The following is a 26,135-nucleotide window of genomic DNA, read 5'->3' as shown; positions in this document are numbered from 1 at the left end:
GTGTGATCGACCTCATACGTGACTTTGTATTCACATTATGACTGCAAAACTATCATTCAAAATGTTTTTAATTAAAAAAGCAACACAGAAGTAGCCATCAGCTGATAAAAAATGCTCCTCCAAGATTTCAGGTGTGCAGAGCTGCAAGTTTACTTCAGAATAAAACACAGACATAGGGGAGAATCAAAACTTTTAAGAGTTGTACTTGACCATGTATTTGGACAAAGCAGAATTACACTGCATATAACAAACAGTAAAATTTCTTAAAAGTTGTTACAAATATTTTACTTTCTAACTGTACGATCATTAACATAGTTTACTATATCAAGATTTTTTTTTTCTTTACCTAAAGGCTTAAAACAGAAAAACAATCCCTCTAAACTACTTCCAACAGTAAAATTTAAGTAAAATGCTTACATTCATTTGACAACAAAAAGAACATATTAAAAATGTTGTGTGGGTGGTGCAAAAGCTGCTCTTTCAGCTTTCTTCCGAGGTTATTCCTGCAGAAAGAAAGAAAACAATCTTCTTGTAAACAATTAATAACTAAACGCTAAAAGAAACTTTTCCAATTGATCTGCCACCTCCCCTCCAACAATCACACGTGAGATTCTGTAAGATAATTGATGTACTTTGCACCTCACCAAACTGCTCACCTTTTCCTCCTTGCGTCTGTCCTTTTCTTCATTGTTCTCCATCGTTTCTTCTTCATCTTCCACAATCCCATCCCCTTGGTATTTGTCATGCGTCCACTTCGGACTGCTACCTGACTTTTTGAAGTTAAAACGCCCTCTGCCACGCTGGAAAGTACCACGGCCCCTTCCTCGTTTGGCCCAATAATCCACACCATCATCTCTGTCATCATGCTATAATATACCAAACAATAAGGTTACAACGCCTCTTAAATGCTGTACTCTGAACCAAATTTACGCTATGCATAAAAAAGAACAATTCAGATTATCTGTATATTACATTATGAAACATATCCCTACAATTCATAATACTATAACTAGAAGTACCTCAAAAACCTGATTTAAGAGTCATTATTAGCTGTAGGTATGTCCACTGCAAACCAAATCTGTCACTTCTTTTCTCAGTCATCAGAAATAAGTACTCATTTGTTTTTAGCAAGAAAAAAAACATTAACAGAAGCAACTCTAGGAATGTGTTTTTTGTTATTTTTTCACTTTAAGGCAGAGAGAACCCCTTATACTTAAGGAAAGGTAACTGAAGGCAGTTTTCAGAAACCCTGCTTTACTCGTGCAAGGTAATGCAAATCATTTTTAAACTACTGAGATCTGACATTAACAATAGATTTTCTCTGGTTAGTAAACATTATGTTTGCTATCTTGGTGCTAAATACAGTCTGAACAGAATTGGGCATGACTTCGGACAGACATTCCATGCACTGCATGGGTATGATAAAAAATGATTTAATATACGATGTTTATACTTGGAAGAATGATGAAGACCAGCTCCAATATCTACTTTTTTAACTTGTGATTTGGAAAGAAATCTAAGCTATTAAACATAAGTAGCTTACTATTATATGTCATTCAAGTATTTACAGGGTGGCAGTGAACAGACAATCACATCTCTCTATATGTGGGTGGAAACAGGGAGAAAACTTTATATACATGCAAATTGAAGTTGAGTTCTTAATTGGATTACCTGTTAGCATATCTGTGGGGAAAAAAATACTATAGGAGATTTATCTTCACTAACTAATGCTTTCCAGTGGTGAAATGATACCTCCCTTAGAAGTTGGCATTGTTAGAGAAATGCTGTAGCAGACTAAATATTCAGTACACTAACTACTTACTGGTTAGTTATATCAACAGTCTTAATCCAGAATTAATTCTTAGTCCAGAATGAAGGGGGGGAGGGGAGGGAAAGGACATCACTAAGATTACTTATGCCTGTCATACTACTCAGGTAAGAACAGAAAGGCTGCTAATAGCAGAGTTGGCCCACATCCATCCACAAATACTGATAGCTTTTCCTGATCTTTCACTTTTGTGTGTTTCTAGATGAACGTAAAAACAAAGCTTGAATGCCATCCTGTGATAAATCTCCACAAAGATACAGCACAAGTCTTTTTGCTTTTGTTTTTCATATTTATAGCCAGAACATGCCTTTTTTCCTACCTCACTGATAAATATTTTTTAGAGAAGAATTCTACCTTAAGCTTCAGTTATTTCCAGCCTGCTGCAGTAACACAAGAGAAGCTGAACTAGGCACTCCTAGAGCTCTGGTATTTTCTTGATTACATAACTGCAGTCATTCTTTGAACATGCATGCGACTTCTGTAGCTGTCAACCTCCTTAACAGCAGACATAAAAACACACTCGGAAAAAACAAAAGCATGCATAACATAGAATTCTCTACACCCACCAAGAAATATTTCTTGCTTTTTGGGGTATATTCAGGATCCCACTCCTCTTCCTTCGGCCTCTTTTGAAAAGTAGTATTTGAGTTGCTGGGACCAGTATTTGTTCCAGCAAAGACTCCTCTGGCTCTTCCTCTGCCCCTAATTCGAAACTGATTAACCAAAATGTTATTTTATTTAAGGCATTTACACAAAGCCACAACAAAAAGCTCAAATTTTCTGCTACTGAAAAAGCTCATTCTGTTCTTAATTAAAAATATAAAACTTTTTTTTTAAAGTCACATAATTACCTTAAGTAGTGTATTCAAGCATTCAATTCAAAATAATGATTCTACTAAGCGTAAGAGTTAAAACACACTTGAGTTCTTGGTATAAATTAACCTACATTCACCAAAGTGAAATTTCCTTTAGCGGCTGGTAAAGCCGTCTGCTGCAACAAAAGTCAGAAACTTCTGAAGCTGTTTGCAGACAAAAGCCTAAATGGAAAAAACCTTGACTGAAGGAGGGGAAAAAACTTTCAGGGGGAAAGTGAAGTCACTTATGGAGACAATTGTATCTGTTACAAGAAAATGATTTTAGAATACATACAAATAATGCATTCTGCAAGTAACTGACCACTTTGTGCCATCATTCTCAATTGCGATTCAGTTATGCATTTGAAGACAGATTACATTTCAAATGAATAAACACTCCTTATCCTGAGATACAACTCTGTCTATTGCACAGAGGAACAATCTTGAAGTACCTTTAGTGTTCTTTATCATAAATAAACAGAATTTTAAGATGACAAGATTGAAAAGCCTCACTGCAATACAGGAAATATTTAACCCAAAGCACACTGAGCAGTAACATATCCAGTTTCCTCAGCACGCAAGTCTTTGGGCTTGCAGAAAGTATTAAGCAGGAATTTATCCACACATTCCCTATTTAAGAGAAGAATGGTGAGGTTAGGAAGATTATTAAAAACCTTACTACAGAACACGCTTTCTATGTACAACCTAATTAAAAATAAAGCTGGGACTTCAGAACAGCTAACAGAACTAGGAATGGAAATTAGTTTAATTTATTAAGACAAAGTATGCCCCATAAACAGACAAAAATGTAATTAACTTGAAGAAAAAAGTTCTACGCGCACCTAATTCCAGTAAGCTCCAACACCTCTAACATAGAATTGATGCTGGATAGCTTTGAATCAGTCTGAAAAAGTCACGCTGAAGGCTACAAGACCTCCCAAAATACTTCAGAAACTAAAAGCTTTCTATTTCTCCTTAATTTAATATTTAATTTCAAGTAGTTTTCCTACTAGAAAATTATTCAGAGCACTTATGGTTTTATGCTACATATAACAAGCATGGAATTCAGCATTTCAGCCTATCAGTAAGCATTAGTGAAAAGTCTACACTAACTTAACAACAAACCAACATCTTAGCTTACAGAAAAACTTCCTCTACCCAGTCAGCCACTCTCCCCACAGTGTTACAGCTTTGTTTTAGGGAATATTCACGACAAAAATATTTTTCTTACTCCAAAACCAAAGTTATGCTTGCTTGAATTATGACACTATTAGCCTAAATCACAAAGACATTTCTACATCTAGTATCTTACAATACTACCCAGTCTGTACCCTGAAGTGGAATATTCCAGTCAACAGGTTGGCCTATTTAAATACTCCTTCTCAGTAATTGTTTGGTTGATAAGCATGCGTGTGACCATGCATGTCATTACAGAATATCAGTTATGAATGCATATCCATAACTGGCAATTACCATTAGTCATATTATTAGTAACTAGTACATTTTCCACTTCATAGCTACTTAAAACTTCACACGAAGTACTCTCTCTCTTTAAAACATGCATAACATGATTTAATAAAGCAGTAAAGTTGGCACTGATTCTGAGGAGTGTTTGTTTGTTTAAGAAAAAAAAAATAAAAAACACTTATTCTCTTCTTAAGAGAATTTTAAGCTCTATTTTTAGCTTATGCACCTAGGAACTGCACAGTAGTGTCATATACGGTATCTGCACCACCAAAGTGTTAGTTTACACCACACACCTGTTCCTTTGTTAATTTTATATAAGAACAAGAAAGAGGGAAAACAAATTTTAGCATCAGAAATTTGGAACTTGGATTATTTTTATTTTTTTTTTTAAAGTAGCTACAGCTCCCAAGATTGAGGATTCAAACCCTAAGCGCTGCACAGCTCACATGCATTTTAGACACTCTCTTCTCTTCAGCTCAAAACTTATTTTCCGCTACTACAAAGTATATTTATAATCAAACAATGCCTTTTTACCTTATTTTGTCTTAAATACAGGCTACACAAGAGAAAAGCATGTGATTACTCCTACCCATTATCTTTTTTCCACTCACAAATAAACCTTTAAGGCATTTCTAATATTTGTACAGATGTTTTTATTTCCAAGGCCTCTTCTATTACTACTTAAACTTTTCTAATGCTGCTACATTTCCCAGTAAGTTACGTTAACATGCAATTTTTACCTTTAAAAATGTTATGACGACCGTGAAGGTCAACACAGTATTTTCCAAATCACAATGCTGTAACACATTCCAGAGTTAGATTAACATGCTTCCATGTTTATTGTGGCTAGTCCAGGCTAGAGAAACACTGGAAAGCAGCAAATATACCATCTCTTCTCCCCAGTATAGTTCTCTTCCAAAATTGGTGCCCATGTTGCATTTGTGTGTTATTCTCTACTAACTAACTCACAGATATCACAAAGGATCAAACTAAAACTGAAAGTTATGGAGAAAACTCTAGAGAGTAACAGGTAATAGATAACAACATTTCATCTTTAAAGAAAGGTCAGTTTTAATATCCTGTTAGGAAACAGAGTAATTACAAAACAGCAAGGAAGGAATAAACAGTAAATCATTTTTCCAATCCTTACACTAGGGTCCCTAGTATTATGCTATATGTGAATATTCACACACCAAATAAGACTTCTATTGGACAAAGCTGAAAGAAAAGTACTGCAGAATTGGAACCTCATATAAAAGAATTCAAGAATCACAACTTCAAAAAAAGACCTATGCTAACACTAACTACTGCAACACTTCATTTAATCTGTTACACTGTTGTTACAGTCTTCATCATCTGGGGGAAGAACAGGAGAAATGCAACTTACAAAGGTGCCTCTTGGCCTGCTGACTCCTGCAAAACCAGAGTATTCTTTCTGTTCGTGGTGAGTTTTGAACTCTTCATCTCTTTCTTTCTTGCAATCCTTTTCTTCTCGAGAACCAGATGAAGAAGAAGATGGAGAGGAAGACGGGGAAGATCTAGCACGGTCTTGCTCTCTTTTTTGCTTACTGAAAAATAAAAAGATAGACTCTGTGCTATTTTAAAAGCACTAGATAGACTATAACATGCTATACTAAAAGGGGTTTCTTTATATTTTACATAAAAACTATCCCCCATCTGGTTATACAGCCACATGTATGTGTAATATTTCAGATGCTAAGGCAAGATATAGTTTCACTTTCAAGCCTCTTTTTGACATTTAAATGAAGTAAAAGTATACTATTGCTAGTAAGTTGAAAACAGCAGTCTGCAAACTGCAAAGAATTATTCTAGGTTGCCATTAAGAGGTTCTGTTACTTTTAATATCTGCCTTTCTCCGAGGCAGAGGAAAAAAAAAAACCAAAAAACAGAAATCAAAGGGAAGAAAACCCTCAAGGCAGAGCTTTACAGAAATTTTACTTAATTCAGTTTGCAAACTGTTGAGAACATACACTATGGGCTGCCCTATGAAGATGCCTGTATGAACTGCCAGTGGAAGGTAATGTGGATACCAGAGTCAGAAACTATATGGGGAACAGGAAACATAAGAATTCATTGTATACCCAGTACAAAGCAAGATAATAAATCCCACACAGCAAGACTTTTGGTAATCCCCCGAAGTTCTAATTTGACCCAATTTACAAGATAACATTAAAGGAAGCTTACACCTGATGAAACTCTTACCACTGCTACACAGTATCCACTGAATATGCTAACCTTTTTATCCTTAGAAAATAGCCCACTGGCTTTAGGAGAGAAAAAAACAAAAGATTCCCCTTTTCACCCATGTTAAATCTAAGTATCAGTAAGATTCTCATACTCTGGGTGTTATGAGTTGAAAAAGTGCGGAATCAAGCATAACGAACCAAAGTTCTTACACAAATTGTTTATAGAAATGTACTGCATTGAAGTCCAACCTCCTGATGTAGCCTGGATAATAGGACAGATTAATTTGTCATTTTTTTTTTCAGTGTTAGCTTGCTATTCCAAAGTTTTTGTCCTCATCCACCATAAGCCGTGTAAAAGACAGATAATACATATTTGCTGTAAAACAAATAATTTTATTTGTTTAAATTTAAACGTTTCATTAAACATTGAAAATTGAAAGCAATTAAGCTTACAATTACAAAAGGTTAATTAGAAGCTAAAAACGTACAAAGATTTCAAACATTTACCTGTCATCTTTATAAGATTTGTAATCCTTGTAATCTTTTGAAGTTTTCTCCTGCTTTCTTGACCCACTGGATTCCCTGGAACCCTTTGAGTCTCCCCGCTCTTTACTTCGCTCTTTTCTACGGCGGTCAATGTCATGCCGAAGATCAGCAGAATCACATCTTAATTTTTTATCTCCCTGTAAGCAAAAACACATTTCTGACTAAGATTTTGAAAGAAAACATACAGAAGAGAACCTCTGGAGGTGAACTGTGCTCCAATTTTCAAAAAGACAAAACAAAATTTACAACCAGTCTTTATCACATAAATTGAGCTTACGTGAATGCCTTTTACAGGCTAGACCTGAGAACAGCTAACATTTTACATTTTAAACAAGTGCTCCCATTGAGCCAACAGGACATCTATTTCCCAAGTCATACTGACCATAAGGTATTTTCTGGCAGGATATCTTAATACACTTTTTTTTTTCCAGTTAATTATCGCTAGCAGAGCATGCATACCTTTCTAAATTCAGCCACACTACTGTGCACCACAGCACTATTTTCTCCTCCTATTCTTTGTCCTTGGACACAAAATGTGCCAAGAAACAACAAAAGACAGGAAGTTAGGAGGCATCTCGATCTTATATGCCACAATATCAATATACTCATGTAGTGCTACACAAACTGGCTTCTTGGTAAGGCATTTTACTCACAGGAAAATAAAATAAAAGAGAAATAAAAAAGAAATGCAAATATTCCACATAACATAAGTTGTTCTAAAAGACTGATATATACAAACTGACATGAAGTTGGAAGTTCATATTCAAAGGGAAAAATATCATATTAAGTTTAGAAATAGATACTTAACGTTTACGTAGAACCTACTTTTTGACTTTCTTCTTTAAAGACCCTCTCTTCACCTGCTAAACGGGTATGCTTCCTCAGGGCACTTGGAGAGATGTCAATCCTCCTAAATGTAAAATAAAAGCAGTGTCTAGCCACATATGTATGCAACTGTTTATGGCCTCATGAAGTTCAACAGAAGTCTGAATAACAAGGCACTTAAGCAGCAGAACAAACTCTCACATATGAAGTCCCACCATCTGAATACAGAAGCAAGCTAAAAATTAAAAACCTCAGTTTTGTTCTGTGAATTATACTAAAAGATAAATACATCTTTGATTTTTCACATTTCTAGGAGAGATTTCAAGACAACAGTTATTCCAGAAGATCAGTATATATGGCCGGTTTGATATCCAACCTTCAAAAAAACAAACATCAACACTGACAGCTTGTTGTATAGTTAAAGTTACTTCTCAGTTAACAGGTGTTACAAAGTTGAAAACGGAGACAATATGACATCACATGCAACATAATCACAGTACACTGCATCCTGTAACCTGAAGCACACGATTAGAAATTACAACTGTGTAAATATCTTCTTAGCTTCCAGACTCATATTTCAAGAGGAAAAAAAAAACTGCTATAAGTTAATAAATACAAAAACTAAAGTGATACGAGATGAAACACCTCACAGTGTAGAATAAAGCTGAAGATAAAAAGAAGCCCTGCACATACAAGACATTTCTCTATATTTGAGCACCATATGTGAGAAAAGTACGTATATCCCAAAGGAGATGCAGAGGTAGAAAAGACATCTGCTATAAAGCCACAGATGAAGGCAGAGTTGAAATATCTGAGTTTTCTTTTACTGAAATGTTTTTGTTTGATTTTGGTGGTTTTTTTTCCAGGGTTTGTTGTTGTTTTTGTTTGGGTAGGGTTTTTTGTTTGCATTTGCACCGAAATCAACAAAGTATTACATACAGAACAGAAATATTAGCAGATATTATTTGAGACATAAGCAATTAACATATACCTATGTATTTCTGGGCTCTTTTGCCGAGTGCAGTGCTCTTCAGTTGCTTTTTGATACGCAGTGAACCTCTCATTTAAGGTCATTCCAGCTGACTTGAAGTATTGCTCTGTTGGTTACAATAGAAAAACACTGTTTCATTAGTTTAATTCAACTGACAGCAATTTTACTCCTGACAGAAAGGCAAGTAGCAGGCAAAAACAGTATTTTCAGTAAATATATCAGAACAAGCAAGTGTTGGCTTTTCCTACTCTTACAAATTCTGTAATCCAAACAAAGCTACAGTGCACAGAATCACTGCAAATCTATTTATAACTACACCATGGCTGGATTAAATCTAATTCAAGCATCATACATGGATTAAGACTTGTTCATTTTCAGTGACATTATCCTCTAGTGAAATAAGAGAACAATTTAAGTGATTTTCTACTTTGTCCACAAGAAAAAAGATTACTTCAAGTCACAACTATTTGCAAGAAGTACATTTTACAACTCATCTCAACTTTAAGTTAATTCAGAGAAAACATTTAAGTAATGTATGCTTCAATAACTACATGGATGACCTAATAACAAGTCATTTCTTAAAATAATACCATTTGTTGATTCGAAGTTTTAACGGTAACGATTCAAGACAATTAACACATCCAAATGTAAATAAATTCATTTAATCATCTGGCATCTTGGCAAACCTGACAACTTTTCTGACAAATTTTCTCTTGCTTTCAGAGACAGTTAAATTAGCAACAGCAAAACTCAAGTTTTCAAACCAGCTCAACAAATGTGTTTAAATGTAATATAGAAATACATAAAGTCATGAGCTATGAAATGTTACATATGAAGCAAGCTATCTGCTTAACAGGTCAACATACATCTGTGTCAACTTACCGCCCGGCATCCAGTATTTGTCTCATAACCAACCATTAAAACTTGAAACGGCCACTACAAGGGTAGTGCCTCAATCATAATTCCATCAAACACAGGAATTTGAGCTAGCAACTCTGTTTTTATGCCATTTTTGCCAGGAAGACAGAAGGTTCAACTTTGCCTGTTTGGCATCTGTATCTTTCAACAGCTATTTTACTTTTGTAACATGGATTTTGCCATTTCAAAACACATTCCAGGACCTATTTATAATGAAAAAGAAAACATCACTGGGCATTTTCAGCTCTACATTAATCAAGAGCTGTTCAGACTGGTCGCATCACACCAATAACGAACATAACTTCAAATTGTCAAAATAGTTACTAAATCTGATCATAGACCACAGTAAGTTTGAAATGCATAGAAAAGTTCTCCCTTCAAAAAACAGTCATAACTTCGCATGTACTAAAAGCTTGACCAGATACTCTGTTAAGCTGTCATATTTACCAGTTATCTGTTTAACAGAAGTCTACAGAAGAAGTCTTAACTTGGGATCAACATGTAAAAATTTCAATAATACTTCAGCTTACAAGTGCCATTTAAGCCAAGCTCTCATTTGATAGAGCCTTAGGTCTCTTATCAATAATATGATTTTCTAGCAATGATTGTTATGCTCTAATCAGGCGTCCCATTAATATTTTGGGTCTACTATATTAACATATCCTATTACCTCTACTACTTTTTTCTAAGCAATTCAATACACAGTCATTTAGCCTTAGTTGCCTAGAGTTACTTCAAAAACAAGACTTGAAAAAAAATATACCTCTAGCACCAAAATCTTTCCTATTTTAAAAGCTAAAGTATTTTTCAAACAATGCACACAGATAGACACACCCAAACTTCTCACCTCATTTAGCATTTTGACATTCCCCTTTTATATGATGATATGGTAAGTAACGTTCACCAGCAAATTCTTTCATAGTATATTAAATACAAGAATTAGACAACAGCCTGGTGAAATTTAAGTAAATGCTACAGAAAAAAAAAAAAAAAAAAGAATTTAAAAACACTCTAGATATCCTCTCTGGATTTTAAGGAATTATCTATTCTTGAATGAGAAAACTTTGCCAGTATGCGACTTGAACAAAATACATCCACTTTGTCAGACTTTTTTTATTTACAGTAAGCAACAGGCACTACTGTTAAATTGGAAAATAATTAGTGTATAAACTATTTAATGGAATTTAATTAACCCATGCCTCTAGAAGTTAGATTCTCATGTCCAATAATACTGTCAAATAGGAATAAAATGAAGCAGTGCGTTTTAAGATCATTCAGAGAACCACTTCTTAGACTTTAATAGTTTGAGACCAAAACCAGCTTTCTAGTAAACATCTGGATATGAGTTCTAAGGTGCACCAAAAGGAGATGCAAAGCTATAGTAAGTGGTGAAAAGACATTCAAATAGAACTGAAGAAAAAAGATTAAGCAGTTTGGTATGTTTAAGCTTTACTAAAAAAAAAAAAGAAAATAACCATTTATGTGCTACTTTGGCTTAAAAATTTAACAAGAAACATAGTATGACTATTCTTATGCTCTACAATGCTTGCTTTTTTGATACTTGTTTTGGTGGCTATTATTTCTCTAACAATTATATGTATACCTCAGAGGAAAAGTTCAACTAAATCAACATTAAGGAGGCCAAAATCTTTCTGTACTACAGACAGCAGTCTTGGCTAACAGTCTTAAACTCTATTACATGATTATATAATGCTACTGCTGAATGTGTAAATTGAACACATACCTTTGACATGATGAACCAAGGACACTATATGCTGAATAAATGACTCTGACGTGCTTTTGCTGGCCTGTGGCAACTTAATGTGGTCAAAGATGGATCTGAACTCTTGCTCCTTCTTGACGGAATGGACAAGTGTGCTAGCAAGCAGCCTGTCTTTAGTCAAGGAAGCAGGTCTAAAATGCATCAACAACAGAAAAGACACACAAAAAGAAACCACTAGTTTAAATAAAGATGTGTGACACTGCAAGCAAGTGGAGAACCACCTCGTCAAGTGGAATAATTTACCTATTGGAATCATCAAGAGGTACTGGTGCCATTTTGAGTTTAACTTCAGGACGATGGGAGTCACTGGCTATCATTTTGATCCTAAGTGGGCTCTCCTCTCTGAAGGTGGATTTTTCTCTCGCATCCAGATTCTTGTGTAGAGGAGGACTGTAATCAAAGAGTTCTTTGAGCTTTTCAGACTTTACCTGCTCAGGTGACTGAGTTTCTTTCTTCATCGTTAGTCTCTCAGAACTCTTGTCTTCTTCCTTGTGCTTATCCTTTGTTGTACTAGGCCTTTCTGCTACATAGCCAGTCTCTTTAGGCTTATAACTTTTCTCATCTCTAAATCCATCGCTCTCTCTATTGCCCTTCATTGTTACTTTAGATTTGTACTTGGTTCCTTCCTCCTCAGCATTCCGGTGAGATGCAGTAGGAAAATTTTTACCCTGATCTGCCAGGACAGACTTTCTGAACTGTCTGTAATCCTCTGTCTCCTCTGTGTCCTCCCCTTCAGAGTCATTAAACTTCTCTTTCCCAGTCTCTTTATCAACGAAAAAGTCTAAAGTTTCCTGATCCTCCCATTCCCTTTCTCCCTCTGTCCTCCCTTTTTCTGATCCTCTCTCCTTCTGGGCCTCCTTCTCCCTGGTATTACCCCTATCAAGCAGGTATACTCTAGACTCTTCATCTGTGTACCTGTGGATAGCAAAGAAGAGACTGGTAACTCTGGATTGCATTCATTCCAGTTCACTTGCATTCCTCTTTTGCGTCAATCCCACACCAATAAGAAAAAACATACTGCACTGTGCCATACAACTTTAGCAAGTAAATTTTGCATGCTGTTCATACTGTACTAACTGTCATCTATGCACTACCAAAAACATCTTAAGAAAATAATGCCTTTCAATAGAACACGTAGAAATTCTCCACTAGAGTTTGTAAAAAGAGCTAGTGGTTAGCTTGTTCGTTCTAAATTGGTACACAGCTTCATGTGCTCTTATACCTATCTTTTTCCCTATTAAATTAATATAAAACTTTAATAACTCAAATCTGAATTAATCTGAGACAGCTGTATGTCCTAACTACACTCACAAACTGATTTTAGCTACTGCTTTGTCTGTACACTATCTTCACATAGGTCTAAAATACATCTACCAGCAGCACTAAGCCTAGCTTCAAGCAAGGTTGACTTTTTGATTTTTTTTTTTCCATCTTCTATCAGTATATTTTTACATACTAAAAATCACTGACAGAGCAAATTCACTTGAAAAATCATATGACCACATATATTGGTCTATAATTCATTTTTCTAATCAACCCACCAAATCACAAGGTAAATAAGAAAGAAACAGTCTAATATCTATAAGGTAAGATAACTTCCTTCTTCAGCTACAACTGTATCAAGTATATCAAATATTTTGAGAACATGCATTCCGTTGTTCCTCACATCAGTAGAATTATGTTCCAAGAATATTAAAATCTATCCTCCTTCTTAAGTAACACAAGTCAAGAAAAAGATGTCACATAGCACCATACAATTAGCAGTGAATGCTGTTTACATCAACAAATCAATCATAATACAACATCTGTTTTTAAACTCTGCATTTCAAATTAGATAAAGCATTAAAACATTTAAGCACTTAAACAGAAGTCAGTGTCGAACAAGCAAGTCTGATGCATCATACCAATTTGTATGGAATACAGGAAAATATATTGCAAAGGAAAAACACAAAGGAGTTTTACAGGGACACTGGTCCTGTCTCCACTAATCACCCAACAAGAACTTGAAGCATTCTGAAGGAGGAGAAAGCTCAATCCTAACCAGACTAAAATGATTAAAAACATTCATCAGTATTTTACATTCTCTTTTTCAAGGCACAGTGATGATCTTGTAAAAAATAAAAATAACATAAAAAAAAGCACTGCTACAGACAGTATTTTAAGATGCAATGTTAATTTTATAGTTTAATTCCTACCTTTTCAGAAACTTGCCACCTTTTACAGTTTCCTGTTCCCCAGACTCAGGATAAAATGAACGTGTTCGAGGCTCCTCACGGGGAGCATTCTGTGATGGGATTGTCTTTGCAGGGCTTCTCCTCGAAGGGATGTGATGCAATGGGCTATTCTGAGAAGGACTATAACGGCTAGAACCATTTCCAACAGAACCAGAGCCAGACCTCTCAGGACTATGTTGAATGGAATGGGAATGTTGAGGTGTGTCCTTTGCTGAGTGGGCTGTACTAAGCAAAGGGGCATCAGAGCAAGATGAACTCTGACTAGGCGGGGTGGCAATAGAAGGACTGTGGGGTGACCTTGGACTGTTATCATAGGCTGAAAGGCCAGGCCAAATGTCGCCAGAAGCTGCTGATGATTTATTAAAATCGTCAAGAGATTCTGATGGGTCATGTTCAAATGTATCTTTCTGTTCGTCTTGTGATTTATTTTTCAAAGGGCTATCTTGCAAAGGAGCCCCTTCAGTTTTCTTTGCCTGCTTTTCCATAGACCCGCGTCTTTTGGAAGAGACAGGTGATTTGCTGTATGGGGATGAAGAACGAGATGAAGAGGACCTTGGGGACCTGGAAGATCTGTAAGATCGACGAGATCTGCTCCGGGACCTCTGTGAAGACACAGACCTTCGCTTTGGACTTCTGGAACGTGAACGGCCACGCCTAGGGCTTCGGGAGTGTCTTCGGTTCCAGACGGGCCTATAACCTCCACGATGGTATCTACCACCTCCTCCTTGGTAATACCCTCTACCTCTTCCTCTGTAACCATATGGACGTCTCATTCCTCTATTATTTCTGTAATCTCTGCGATAATCTCTAGAATAAACACGATCCCTGCTGCGAGATCGCGAGTATGTCCTTGAACGAGACCTAGAACTAGAATTAAAAAACAAATGTTAACATTTAACAATTGGAGAGCGAAAAAGTACCTCAAGACTAGACGCTAGGCCTCTCTAATGCAGTTAGAATGGTAAAGCAAGCACAGTAAGTCTTCAAGTAAATTTTGCAGCATATGAATGAACTCTATCTCATAAGGAATTTTAATAAATATTGGTTTTCTATGGAATTGTGAAACTTAGACTTCAGCATCATATGATTAAGATATTACCAGCCCCAATGGCTTGCTCTGCTGTTTGTTTTTTTTTTTTAATTGTTTTTTTTTTATTATTATTATTTTTATTTTATTTATTTATTTTTTTTAAGAGATTGTGACCACTCTGGAACACAGCACTCAGTTCTCCATGCACCACTGTTCACAGCCTGGAATGAGACGTTAGATTACCTCTAATTTAATTCAATATACCAACCTACAGACAGCAGTAGCTGGTAAGACAGTAAACACTGAATTCTGCCATCTCTTATTAAATAAGTAGCTATGTAAGTAAGTGAAGGAAAAGAGAACTGAAAAGACAAGGTAAAGCTTATCTGCTGAAGCCTTAAGTTATTCCAGACCCAAAAAGCCACATGAGAAAGGCAGAAAAAAAACTAGCACGGAAAGAGACAGGAGAAAGAAAATCATGTGAAAAGGGACAGGAGAATCAAACCAAGAACAAATGAGGAAGAACCATTAGCATTCTGAAACTATACTGAGGCACAAGAAAGATATAGGAAAAGAGTATTACAGTCAAATTTTAAACAAACGAAAGATTTCTTCAAAGCAGAGACTGGTTCTTGTCTAAAATGAAGATCCCAGCCTCATGAAAGTGAAAAATAACTACCAGTCAAAACTCAATACACAAAAAACATTCTTTTTATGCAGTATGACATGAATATACCTGTATCTCTTTTTCCTAGAGTGTGACCTGGACCTTGACCTAGAGCTGGACTGAGATCTGGACTTCGATCTTGAAGAATGTGATCTAGAGTTTGATCGACCCATTTTTCCCAGTAGATAGACTTCTGAGAAGGAAAAACAGTTGAAGGGAAGAAAAAGAGAGGGATGAAACTATTTAGAGATCGTGTAAATACTGTAAGACTTTAATACTCTGAAACAAGAGTACTAGGAAGAGGTATAGCACTACCTAACTAGAAGAACTTCAAAGAAAATACATTTATTAGCAACTTAAATCTCAACGTACATTTTAAACAATATAAGACATAACACAACTACAGTGCAAGCTGCATGTCTGAAAAGATAAAATACAAGTGGTTTCTCAGGTTTAATTGCAAACTGATTCTGTATAAAAGGAGATAAGCAGGCAATGAAAAAAATGTTTCTACAAATTACGACAAGAAATAATGCAAGTCTAGACCATTATACATTTGTGATCTGGATCTAAATTGAAATTAAGCTATAACTAAATTTAAATATTCCATTCATTTTATATAATTTATCATTACGACAGCAGAATATTGGTCAGAACTGCCAAGTACTCCCAGCCCTCCTCCTTCAAATGAAGCCTTTGAAATTTCCACTACTTAAGCTGAAATCACTGTATAAAAAGATTTATTTTTTTTATACCCAAAGCAACACGACAATTCAAGTCTATACTTGAATTTGACTCGGCATTTGTTCATTTCTATTGAGACAATTCTATTTTGTTTCTCACAGTATCCTTCTGTACAAAATGTCCAGCACACAGCTAGACCAAAACATGGTACAATAACAAGCAATCAGCTGATGGGTCAGGCCCAAAGGGTTACACTAAGTGGCGTTACAGCAGGATGGGAGCCAGTCACTAGTGGGGTTCCCCATGACTCCATTTTAGGGCCAGCTCTCTTCAGTGACTTGGATGTAGGACTAGAAGGTGTTCTGAGTAAGCTAAATGACAACACTGAACTGGGAGAAGTTACTGATTCCACAGAGGGAGGGGAGGCCTTGCCAAGAAATCTAGACAAATTACAGAGAGCTGGACAATCACCAACCACACGAACTTTAACAAGAGCAAGAGCCAAATTCTACACTGGAAAAGGGGTAACTGGCCACACAAAAAGACTGGGGGATGAGATGCTACAGAGCAGCCCTGCTGAAAGAGATCTGGAGGTCTTAGTCAGCAGCAAGTTGAACATGTGCTCAGGCAGCCAGGAAGGCCAAACATATCCAGGGGTCTACAAAGCATCACATTTCTAGCAACTCTACACTGCACTGGTGTGGTCTCACCTTGAGTACTGTGTGCAGTTTTGGGCACCACAGTAGAAAAAGAGGAGAGCTATAAAGATGGTGAAGGGTCCAGATGGGGAGACGTGAGGAGCAGTTGAAGACCCTTGGTTTGCTCAGCCCAGAGTAAAGGAGACAAGAGGGGAGCCCTCATGAGATCCTATGGCATCCTCAAAAAGATATGCAGATGAACAGGTACTGATCTCTCTCTGATGACCAGTAACTGAACCCCAGGGAACAGCATGAAGCTGTGACAAGGGAGGTTTGAGTTGAATATCAGGAAAAGGTTCTTCGCTGTAAGGGTGGTCAAACACCGGAATAGCCTCCCCAGAAAAGTAGTCAGGGCACTGAGCTTGCCAGAGTTCCAAAAGCACAGACATATGGTCTAATTTTTGGGTGGTCCTGTGCAGAGCCAGGAGCTGGACTCAGTGATCCTTATGGGTCTCTTCCAACTCAGGATATTCTGTGATTCTATAATCTATGACTTCACAAAGTTTCAGTGGGAGTCTAAAATATTCTCTAAAAGCAATGTATAAACCCTCCAATTTCATTTAATAATAACAATTTTGTCTCATTAATCTCTTTTGAGATTGCCCAGCTTAAAAAATAATGGGTCACAGGAAAAAAATCAAATATAAACTGTTGACAATCAACTCTTCACATTTTCAGCCCTTAATGTCCTGTCTACAGTTGTTAATAACCACTAAAACAAATGGAGAAAAAAAAAAAAACAACTTTTAGCTTTTGTATTGCAAACGAGCATAAAATCTCCAAATCATCATAATGAAAATACAAGCTCAACACAACAAGCACTTTTTGTTACACTGAACTTTACACATACAGTAAATGCATTATCTGAGAAGAAATACTGAAGACAAACAAATTGAACTATAGCTTAAAGTTAACAAAATCATAGAGATTTTATACACATGTAAGCAAATCCAAAAGAAAAAACAGACCAACCTTTCCCTATCACTGGTCACTCTTGCCCCATTTAACTTTCCCCCATCACAGTTGCATTGAGTTTGTGTGGCCCCAAAGAGACTAATCTCATCTGAAACTAACCTAGGGAAAATATATATTTCATTATATGTAATATATATATATTTAAATAATATACGATACAGTTTAAGCCAAAATTAGCTTTCCAATTAACTACAATTATTTAACGGATAATACATGATAAGCTGCCTGTAAATGGCTCCTTCCATTTAAAGAATAATAAATGAACATAACATACTCAGAAGATTGGGTTTAATTCTTTGTGTTCAATCAAGTGCACAAAAGATGGATTACAGTCTCTTATGTTATCTAGCTCATAGACAAGTTTTTAAGCAGCTACAATTTTCCTAGAGAAACAGAAAAAATGTTTTTCTATTAAAAGGAAATTTCATACCAAACTTTAGATGCACAAAAAGTCTACAGAACCTAATCTCAGTTTTAAAGGAAAAGGAACATTGGATTTCCCCTGTATAAAATAACATTTGTACATTTCCATTCTTACGTACAACACGTGAATATATGTTACAATAGTTGACATTTACATATGATACAATAGTTGACCTTTAAAAAACATACACAGTATCACAGTCTCGCGTGGGTTGGAAGGGACCTTAGAGATCATTGAGTCCAACCCCCGGGATTCGAGCCTCTGTGTAGCAGAGCGGCACTTCTACCACTTGTGTCACAGGGGATTCGAACCCAGGCCTCCGGTGCTGCAAGCGGCTTTCCTACCACTGCGCCACCTTGATTTTTAACAGTTGGGTTCAATCAGAGCAATTAAAAACAGAATTAATCTTACCTCAAGCCACTGGTCTGTGTCAATCAATCAGTTATTTTAAAGTTCTCTGTTTATGCTTTCAGCAACACAGATCCTACAGAGCAGAAAGAAACAACTATGAGAGAGAAGTACTCTTACTAAAGGACCATTAACTCCAGCTTAAATGGGTTCAAGCATTAAACTATTTATCACAAGAAGGCAACATAAGAAACAGCAAATTTAGTCCTAGACTAGTGAAACCACACATTGAGATTTGGAGCAGCTTATACGTTAGCCACTGCCAAGTGCAAACAATACTTCCCTTCCATATATTATCAGTCCTTTGGTCCTGCTTCCAGGGCTGTATAACCATCAGCCCTTAAACCCTTCACATCCGGTCCTTCAATGAGAAGCTTCTGACAGACACTCAGTGTTCACTCTCATATGGTTAACTAACTGACTTAAAGACCCAAACAAATGCCAGATCTAGATTATGGGAGAAGACAGCATGCAGCCAAGAGGATGAGATGACAAATTCATATGGGAGTTATAACTCTAATACACAATTTTGTACTTAACTGGAATTACCTTTTCCTTTAAAAAAAAAGTGATATGAACTTAGTAAAACAACTGCTTTATTTGTAGATTTCTCTGCGATATTTATGCAAGCATTACTGTTACCATTTCATATTTAAAAAGGAAACATTTGCATGACTTGTTTTTGCAGGATAAAGAGAAATAAAATATGATTGAAATGATGAATCCACTCTCCAAAGTAGGAGCTGTCCTCAACCTTCATTACTTCAAAGCCTTAAGAATATACAAATATATATTCACAAATACACACTTGTAAGCTGACTTGACGTTAAGAAAACCTTCAAATGCCATGAAGGTGACACAGAATTTTGTCCCAGTTCAATATAGATGGGCTGAACCCTCATAGAAATTCTACATTTCAGCTGTTCCTAAATCACACTCGGAGATGAAGGAAAAATTGAAAACACCTGAGCACAAAAAAAAAGTAGCACTTGTTTTGATAAACCCTGCTATCAAAATTCCACTTACCATTCACTAGTAGTGAGCAAGATATTTCCAATTTTTACAAAACATATGCTTTAACAAGAGAAAGTTTTTACTTCTCATCATCAGCAAGCATGAGTCTCTGAAGGAGCACAGTAGTGTATCGGACCATTTCAGATCTTGTCTAGACAAAAGGTGAGATGGCATTAGCTAGCAAAGGTTAATTAAAGCATTCTTACACAGAAAAATTAATACAACTTCAGCTAAGCGGTTGAAGTTCAGTGCTAGGTTTTAAAAATCAATATTTACTGCATTTCCATGTTACCTCTACATCCGAGTTTTAAAAACAATTGGCTGGTTCTAATTGAAATCAGAATCCTAACGTAGACAAGTTCTTGCATCACCCACTGGATATAGATATACCAAGACTGCTCTTTTTGCCAAGGACTTGAAAACAAAAGAATGCTGAATAGAAAACCTTCAATACTGAACAGAAAAATCTCAACTACTTTCAGTTTTGCTTCCATTTAATTGCTACAGGCAAACGCTTGACATACGAGTCTGTTTCCAAAGAACTTTCATGCATAAGAGCAGAAATTGAAAGACTATTTAGACTTCATTTTTAAGTAAAGGTCCGCCTATGTATATATTCTTACAGTGTGTGGGAATTTCAATTTGATTCACCTCTATTACAGAGAATTTGAAAAACAGTGGTACATACACAGTTACATCAGCAGCAGCTTCCTCCTGGGGACTCTCTTGTCCCCAGTGTCACAGTCTGAAGTCACAACATCACATCAGGTAACACAATGAAAATGAGGTGCTACACACATCACATTTCTGAGCAGTAACATCAACCCACAAATCAAAAGATCAGCTGCCTCTCTTATTCAGCTGCATTAAGCTCATCTCTCAACCCATCTCAGAAGAGACCTAGAGGTTGCAAAGCTGTGCGTGAAGAACATGAGCATTTAAAGAAGAAACCACAACTGCAAGAAACACAGTCTATATCTACAACACCGGTGCTGTTATCTACACGGTTCTGGCAACTCGAGCTTCTCTTCCCCTTCATTTCTGCTCTAAACGTGCAAAAATCTACACTAAACTCCCAATCATTTCATCACAGTGTCAGAAGAAAGCTGGCTATTACAAAGGGAGCTTCTGTAGCTCCACAACATTCAGTCAGAACAAGCTGGCACTACTCGTGTAAAGAAACAGTCCCACCTCCCTGTGGCTCACTACACAAGCCCACATTTGGGCCATGAAATGGATACAGAGTCACATCAATGATCAAACACTCAGTAAGTTTATTAATGTAGCAGCAGTACACACTGGTGTCTTAAAGCAGCCTCAGCCACCAAGCGAAAACCAGATATGCCAAAGAATCAGCAACACTATGATGAGGAAGTAGGCATCAATTTGTTTTTCTTACAAACATGCCAAATACTTAAGGATAAAAACCTGTTTCCAACTCCTTTTAAATATTTTTATGAGCTTTTCTCACTAGACCAATATTAAAGCTTTCTGCAGATACTGCAGACACTATGTATCTGCTAAACACACTCATTCGAGCACTGGAACAGGCTGCCCAGGGAGGTGGTGGAGTCTCCTTCTCTGGAGATATTCAAGACCCGCCTGGACGCCTACCTGTGTGACGTGGTGTAGGGAGCCTGCTTTGGCAGGGGGGTTGGACTCGATGATCTCTAGAGGTCCCTTCCAACCCCTACAATTCTGTGATTCTATACCATATAGAAGCCTAAATAGGTATTTTAGGTTAGTTAACCAAAACTATACTAGCAAAACACTGCTCTCTCTCTCAGCTGTATTATTTTAGCTGTCTTATTTAATAGCCGTTATTACTCTTATTTAAGTATTACCTGAAAACGATCAATAAGATTTAAGTAAAAAATCTTGTTAAATAATCCTCAGGCTGTTGTCAAAATGCATTTTCATTCAGAGCTTCAAAAGCAAAAGGATTATACAACAAGAATCAGGGGATGAGACAGCCCTCAAGAAATCCTACTGAATTTCTGATACTCCTTTGTTATACTTATGCTAAATTAAAGAGAAATCAGTCTTATTAGGACAGGAATGTAAGGCATCTATTCAGTGTTTGCATATCTGCCATGAAATAACCACGTGTTCTTATCCATTCTCTACCTCCTCTTTTCCTAAACGTCCCCAAGTTCAACAGCAGCACATCACAAGCAAGAACAAAACAATACATTAGCAGCTGGAAGCCTGTACCACCTGGATAATCACTGCCTACAAGTCCATAAACACTAAAGAAACACCATCACAAATTTTAGCAAACTATGTCAGGCTGTACAAATAAGAACCAGGGAACACATTTCCCTCTTACTTCATTCTTTTTCCCTACCACTTCTATCACAGTATCACAGTCTCGTGCAGGTTGGAAGGGACCTTAGAAATCATCGAGTCCAACCCCCAGGATTCGAGCCTCTGTGTAGCAGAGCGGCACTATCATGAACCATTTCCTTCCTTTCCCATCATCTTCATAACGCTTGTGTGATTACAAAAACTGAATGGGCCCACGTAAAAACACAGCACAAAAATTCAGGTGAAACAGTGGAGAAAACAGAACATTTGTGTAAAAATATGATCACCAATTTATTCATTTTTAGCAGATAACTACAGAAAGTGTATGTAAGATTAGTTAAAAAACAATATCCAAATAGAAGCAAGAGCAGCTCTGTAGAATGATCACATGATTGAAAGCTGTTCTGTTATGTAAAAGTACACGCAAACATAAACACGTTTCTTTTCTAACTAAAAACACCAAAACAAATGACTATTTCTGTCAATTTTGTCAAAACAGAAACAAAGCAACAAGAGGAGTGCTGCTATTTTATTTGGCTTGGGTTTTGGTTTGTTTGTTTGCTTAATGAGACCATTTCTTCCTCCATTCAAGAATGGTTTCTACAATAGCCTGCTGCCAGAAAGGCCCATCCTCCCCCTCCTCACTCCAAAGACTGATATTCACACAAGTACCCGGTGAGCTGAACTGATTCAGAAGAATAAAACTCAGGAGAGAAAAACAAAGCTGATTTTAGAGCCACGTTACCTTCCAGATCCAGCTTACCACAAGGCTGGGTGAGGGCCAGCACCAGCACAACGGCCAAGACAACGAGGTACCTCTTCCAAATACGTTTGGGAAAAACTCTCCCAACACACTGAACGGAGTCTCACACCCTTCAGTAGTTTCCCTTACCTACTTCCACTACACATAAACAAACCCCAAATGCTCTCTGGCATTCCTCAAACTCATACACTATAAGTGCTCCTTCATGACCAGCCTGAGTCAAATCCACCCCAATAAGCGTAACCCAGCTGCAAACAACAGCTCCCTGTTACTAACCCAAACTGCCTCAAGTTTCCTTCATCCCTCACAGCAATAGGATCTTCGCCACCATACACATGCATGCCCTGCCACCCTAAGGCTGGCAGACATCGCCTTCACCCCAGGGACTGTTGGAGCCAGCCCCACAGATGCTTTACTCCAGCCACAGCCAGCTCAGCAGAGCGCCAACCACCCCCCACGTATTGATACATGTAACACGTTAAAACTCTTCCTGCTACTCAACAACAAAAAGGATGAGTAGGAGGAAGCAACTCTTCTCCCCTCGCCACTAGAAGCTGCATGCTCGAAGCGCTCTCCACGCCAGAATCTCTGTCCCTTCTTCCTTAACCCCTCTTTGTTTAATGCAACAAGAGGGAAATACAAGGAAAACAGCTAGACAGTATTTTCTTGGGACCCCATGCTCTAAATCAACCCTTTCCAAGCTGAGAACAATCATTCTGAGAGATGCCTTTATATACCTACAACAAGCCAACTATTACTCAATCTCAAATAGCTACCTAAGTGATTGTTCGCAGTGTGGAGCACTCCTTTGTTTTACATGCCCCTGGGTCCTCCTGGAGGAAAATTTAACTGTTAGGGCAAAACTTTGATCTTCGTGATAAAGGAATGACAAGTCGTAGCAAGGTGTTAGAGGATCACCACTACACGCAAAACAAGGAGCCGATTTCTTTATGAAAACTAAAGGTTCCGAAGCAAACAATAAATAAAGCACAGCAGCCTGCAGCAGCGGCATGCCGCAGTGTGATAGGGCTGGGGATGTAACAGCCCCCTCAGGGAGGGGCACAAACACCAGCAGCGAGGGCTCGGAGGGAGATTTCCGAGCAGGGTAGTGAAGGCCCTACAAGGGAGCAGCAGCACGGCATTAAGGCATTAAGACACAGGGGCCTAAACAGCTTTCAGGCCTGAGGGGAAGTTCCTACCGCGGGCCCAAGGCCAACCGCACGCAGGGCAGCATCTTCTCACTCCAGCACCCTAACACTCCCGGCGAAGGCAGCACAGAAGCCACCCACCCATAACCAATGCAGCTCGGCGACCCCAGGAAGGGCGGAAAGGGCCGCAGAGCCGGCCGAAGGGGCGCGGGCCCACAGGGAAAGGCCGCACTCCGCAGCCGGCTTAGGGCGGCCTAATGAGCCCGGAGCAGCCCCGGGCCAGTCCTCCCTCCCCTCCTCTACCTTAGCTCCCGAGGCGCCGCGGCAGAGCGCCGCCGGCTGGGCCCGACTCCTGCACGAAGCTGCGGCCCGGCCCGGCCCGGCCCCTCCTCCCGGTGCGGTTGGCGCCGCCGCCTCAGGGCCTGAGGAGCGGGGGCGGCGCGGCGGATAATGGCTGCGGCGCGGGGAGGTCACGCGGCGGGGGAAGGGAGGGAGGGAGGGACGGCACCGCACGGCGGAGGGGGGAGGGGAGAACGGAGTGGCGGCCGCGCGGGAGGAGGGGCCGCCCCTCAGCCTCCCCACTCCCACGGCAGAGCACGGCCGCCGTTGTCCCGCCAAGCCTTGCCGCGGCCCCTGCCCCTCCGCCCCTTCCTCACCTGACGGGCGGAACTCCCGTTGGCCCCGCTCCCTTATGGCAGCTCGGCGGCCATTTCCCGTCTGGCCGAAGGAAGAGACGCGGGGCCCACGGGGAAAAAAGAATCAACCACCATAGAGAGCGGAGGGAGCGACCGCCGCCGCGGGGCGCGTCACTTCCGCTCGGCGCGGGGTGGTGCCGGCACCGCCAACAGCCCCAGCGCCATCTTGGTTGTGGGTAGATGGCCGCAAGCAAGATGGCGGCTGCGGGGTGGGCGGGCAGAAGGGGAGGATGCGGCCCGAGGGCAGTACGGGGGGCCTGCCTTAATGTCCCCCCCAGCCCCGTCCTTCGGCGTAGGGAGCCTTTGTGACAGCCTTTGTGTCCTTCCGCCGTCGCCTTTTGTTCTCTCATTCCATGGGGGCGATGTGAGGGTCGTGGCATGTTACCTGTCGGGGAGGGAGAGCGTCTTTCCACAGGCGCAGTGTGAAGGGGGCTGAGGACAAAGCGGGGCTTGGCCTGCGGGTCACAGTGAGGAGGCATTGGCGATGCTCCGTGCAGCGAGAAGGAGCAAGCCTGGCTGCGGCGCTTTACTGCAGCAGATGTTTGCATATCGCTTGGTTGCAATGCAGCGCAACGTTTGGGAACGGCAGAAGAAATTAGGAATGACTTATGTGCTTACTGTGCCGCGGAAAAGTGCGGTAAAAGGCTGCGAGTGAGCAGCATTAGCTGGTGCACAGAGATACAGGATAGTACGGACTGGAAGGGATCTCTAGGATAATATAGCCCTACATCAGCTGAGTGTGTCTTCAAACAGCAGTTCACAGTACTCGGACCTCACTGGTCTAATAAATCTTTCTAAAAGACAGAGTACAAATGAGACATAATATATAAATAAATACACATAAGTAAAGATGTATGTGCTCAGTTTCTTGCAAAATCCAATCCAAACCTCCCCTTGTGCAACTCAAGGCAATTACCACTCCTCCTATCACTGTTACATGGAAGAAGAGGTCAACCCTCAGCACAACCACCTTTCCAGGCAACTGTGGAGAGTGATAAGAGACCCCTGAGACTCCTGCAGACTAAACAGTCCCTGTTCTTCAGCTGTTCCCCATAAAACTTGTGCTTCAGACCCTTCATCAGCTTTGTTGCCCTGACCAGCTGTGGTTAAATGTTGGGCAGCCTGGTCCAGACCTGTGGTTCCCTTTCCTCCATTTCACTTTTTCTGTCACACAATGTTGACTAACGTGTAGGTGAAGAGCAACGTGTACTGCAGCTTTTTCTGTATTCAGCTATAAGGTTGCATTTGTCTTACAACAAACAATAGTATTTTTTTCATGCTTTGTTTAGTGCCTTATTAAAATTTTGGCATTTGTGCCATAGGCTGTGTGACATTTCAAAGCAGTCTGTCGTTGATAAGGAGACCACGATGTGCACCTGTGTCTTGAAACATATCATATCAGTGGTTTTCCCGGTGAAGTATGAAGGTCAAAGCAACAAGAAGATACAGTTAGAGCTGCACAATAATACCATGTCATCGCTGGCCCAAGCCAGACTCCTGCTGGCTGCTATCACATGTCCTCAGTATCAGAGACTCAGCTGAGTATTTGCACATCTTCAGGGCACTAACATAGAGAAGAGAAATTACTAAGAAAGTTAACAGCAGTGAAATCTGAGCACCCATTAGGGAATGAAGCTCTTAAGTGTTACAGAATGATAATGTAACCTCA

At 39.0% G+C, this 26,135-nt stretch overlaps 1 protein-coding gene across 36 annotated transcripts; it reads right to left on the bottom strand.

Annotated features, from left to right (window-relative positions):
- Nucleotides 1–125: 125 nt before the first annotated feature.
- Nucleotides 126–24,500, bottom strand: BCLAF1 (BCL2 associated transcription factor 1). 36 transcript variants are annotated; one of them, XR_014944809.1, is made up of 15 exons: nucleotides 24,075–24,500; nucleotides 19,566–19,704; nucleotides 18,543–18,615; nucleotides 15,420–15,543; nucleotides 13,615–14,520; nucleotides 11,663–12,334; nucleotides 11,381–11,550; nucleotides 8,719–8,824; nucleotides 7,728–7,812; nucleotides 6,864–7,039; nucleotides 6,567–6,732; nucleotides 5,537–5,717; nucleotides 2,395–2,541; nucleotides 657–866; nucleotides 126–503 (listed from the first exon to the last, which is right to left on the bottom strand). XR_014944809.1 is itself a non-coding variant. In XM_085543526.1 (15 exons), exons 5-15 carry the CDS (start codon nucleotides 15,521–15,523, stop codon nucleotides 498–500), a joined length of 2,763 nt encoding a protein of 920 aa, XP_085399652.1. In that variant the 5' UTR covers nucleotides 15,524–15,543; nucleotides 17,705–17,806; nucleotides 18,543–18,615; nucleotides 19,566–19,704; nucleotides 24,075–24,500; the 3' UTR covers nucleotides 126–497. The 36 variants fall into 36 exon arrangements, 28 of the variants coding, with proteins under 28 accessions (XP_085399652.1, XP_085399659.1, XP_015713843.2 ...); XR_014944816.1 differs by having other exon boundaries at nucleotides 11,663–11,809; XR_014944808.1 differs by having other exon boundaries at nucleotides 24,428–24,500.
- Between the last annotated feature and the right edge of the window lie 1,635 nt (nucleotides 24,501–26,135).

This window comes from Coturnix japonica, chromosome 3 (assembly GCF_054131305.1).
Source record: "Coturnix japonica strain WE chromosome 3, WE-NBRP24, whole genome shotgun sequence".
Lineage (NCBI taxonomy): Eukaryota > Metazoa > Chordata > Aves > Galliformes > Phasianidae > Coturnix > Coturnix japonica.
The sequence above is the reverse complement of the archived record's forward strand: the minus strand, read 5'-3'. Positions and strand labels throughout refer to the sequence as shown.

Bases quoted from the DNA above. Each gene is read 5' to 3' on its own strand.
- BCLAF1 (XM_085543526.1), bottom strand. From the start codon at position 15,523: ATGGGTCGATCAAACTCTAGATCACATTCTTCAAGATCGAAGTCCAGA. The intron at 14,521-15,419 runs GTATATTCATGT...TTTTAATTCTAG, and splicing joins TCTAGGAAAAAGAGATACAG to TTCTAGGTCTCGTTCAAGGA. The intron at 2,542-5,536 runs GTAAGTTGCATT...TTGGTTAATCAG, and splicing joins GCAGGCCAAGAGGCACCTTT to TTTCGAATTAGGGGCAGAGG.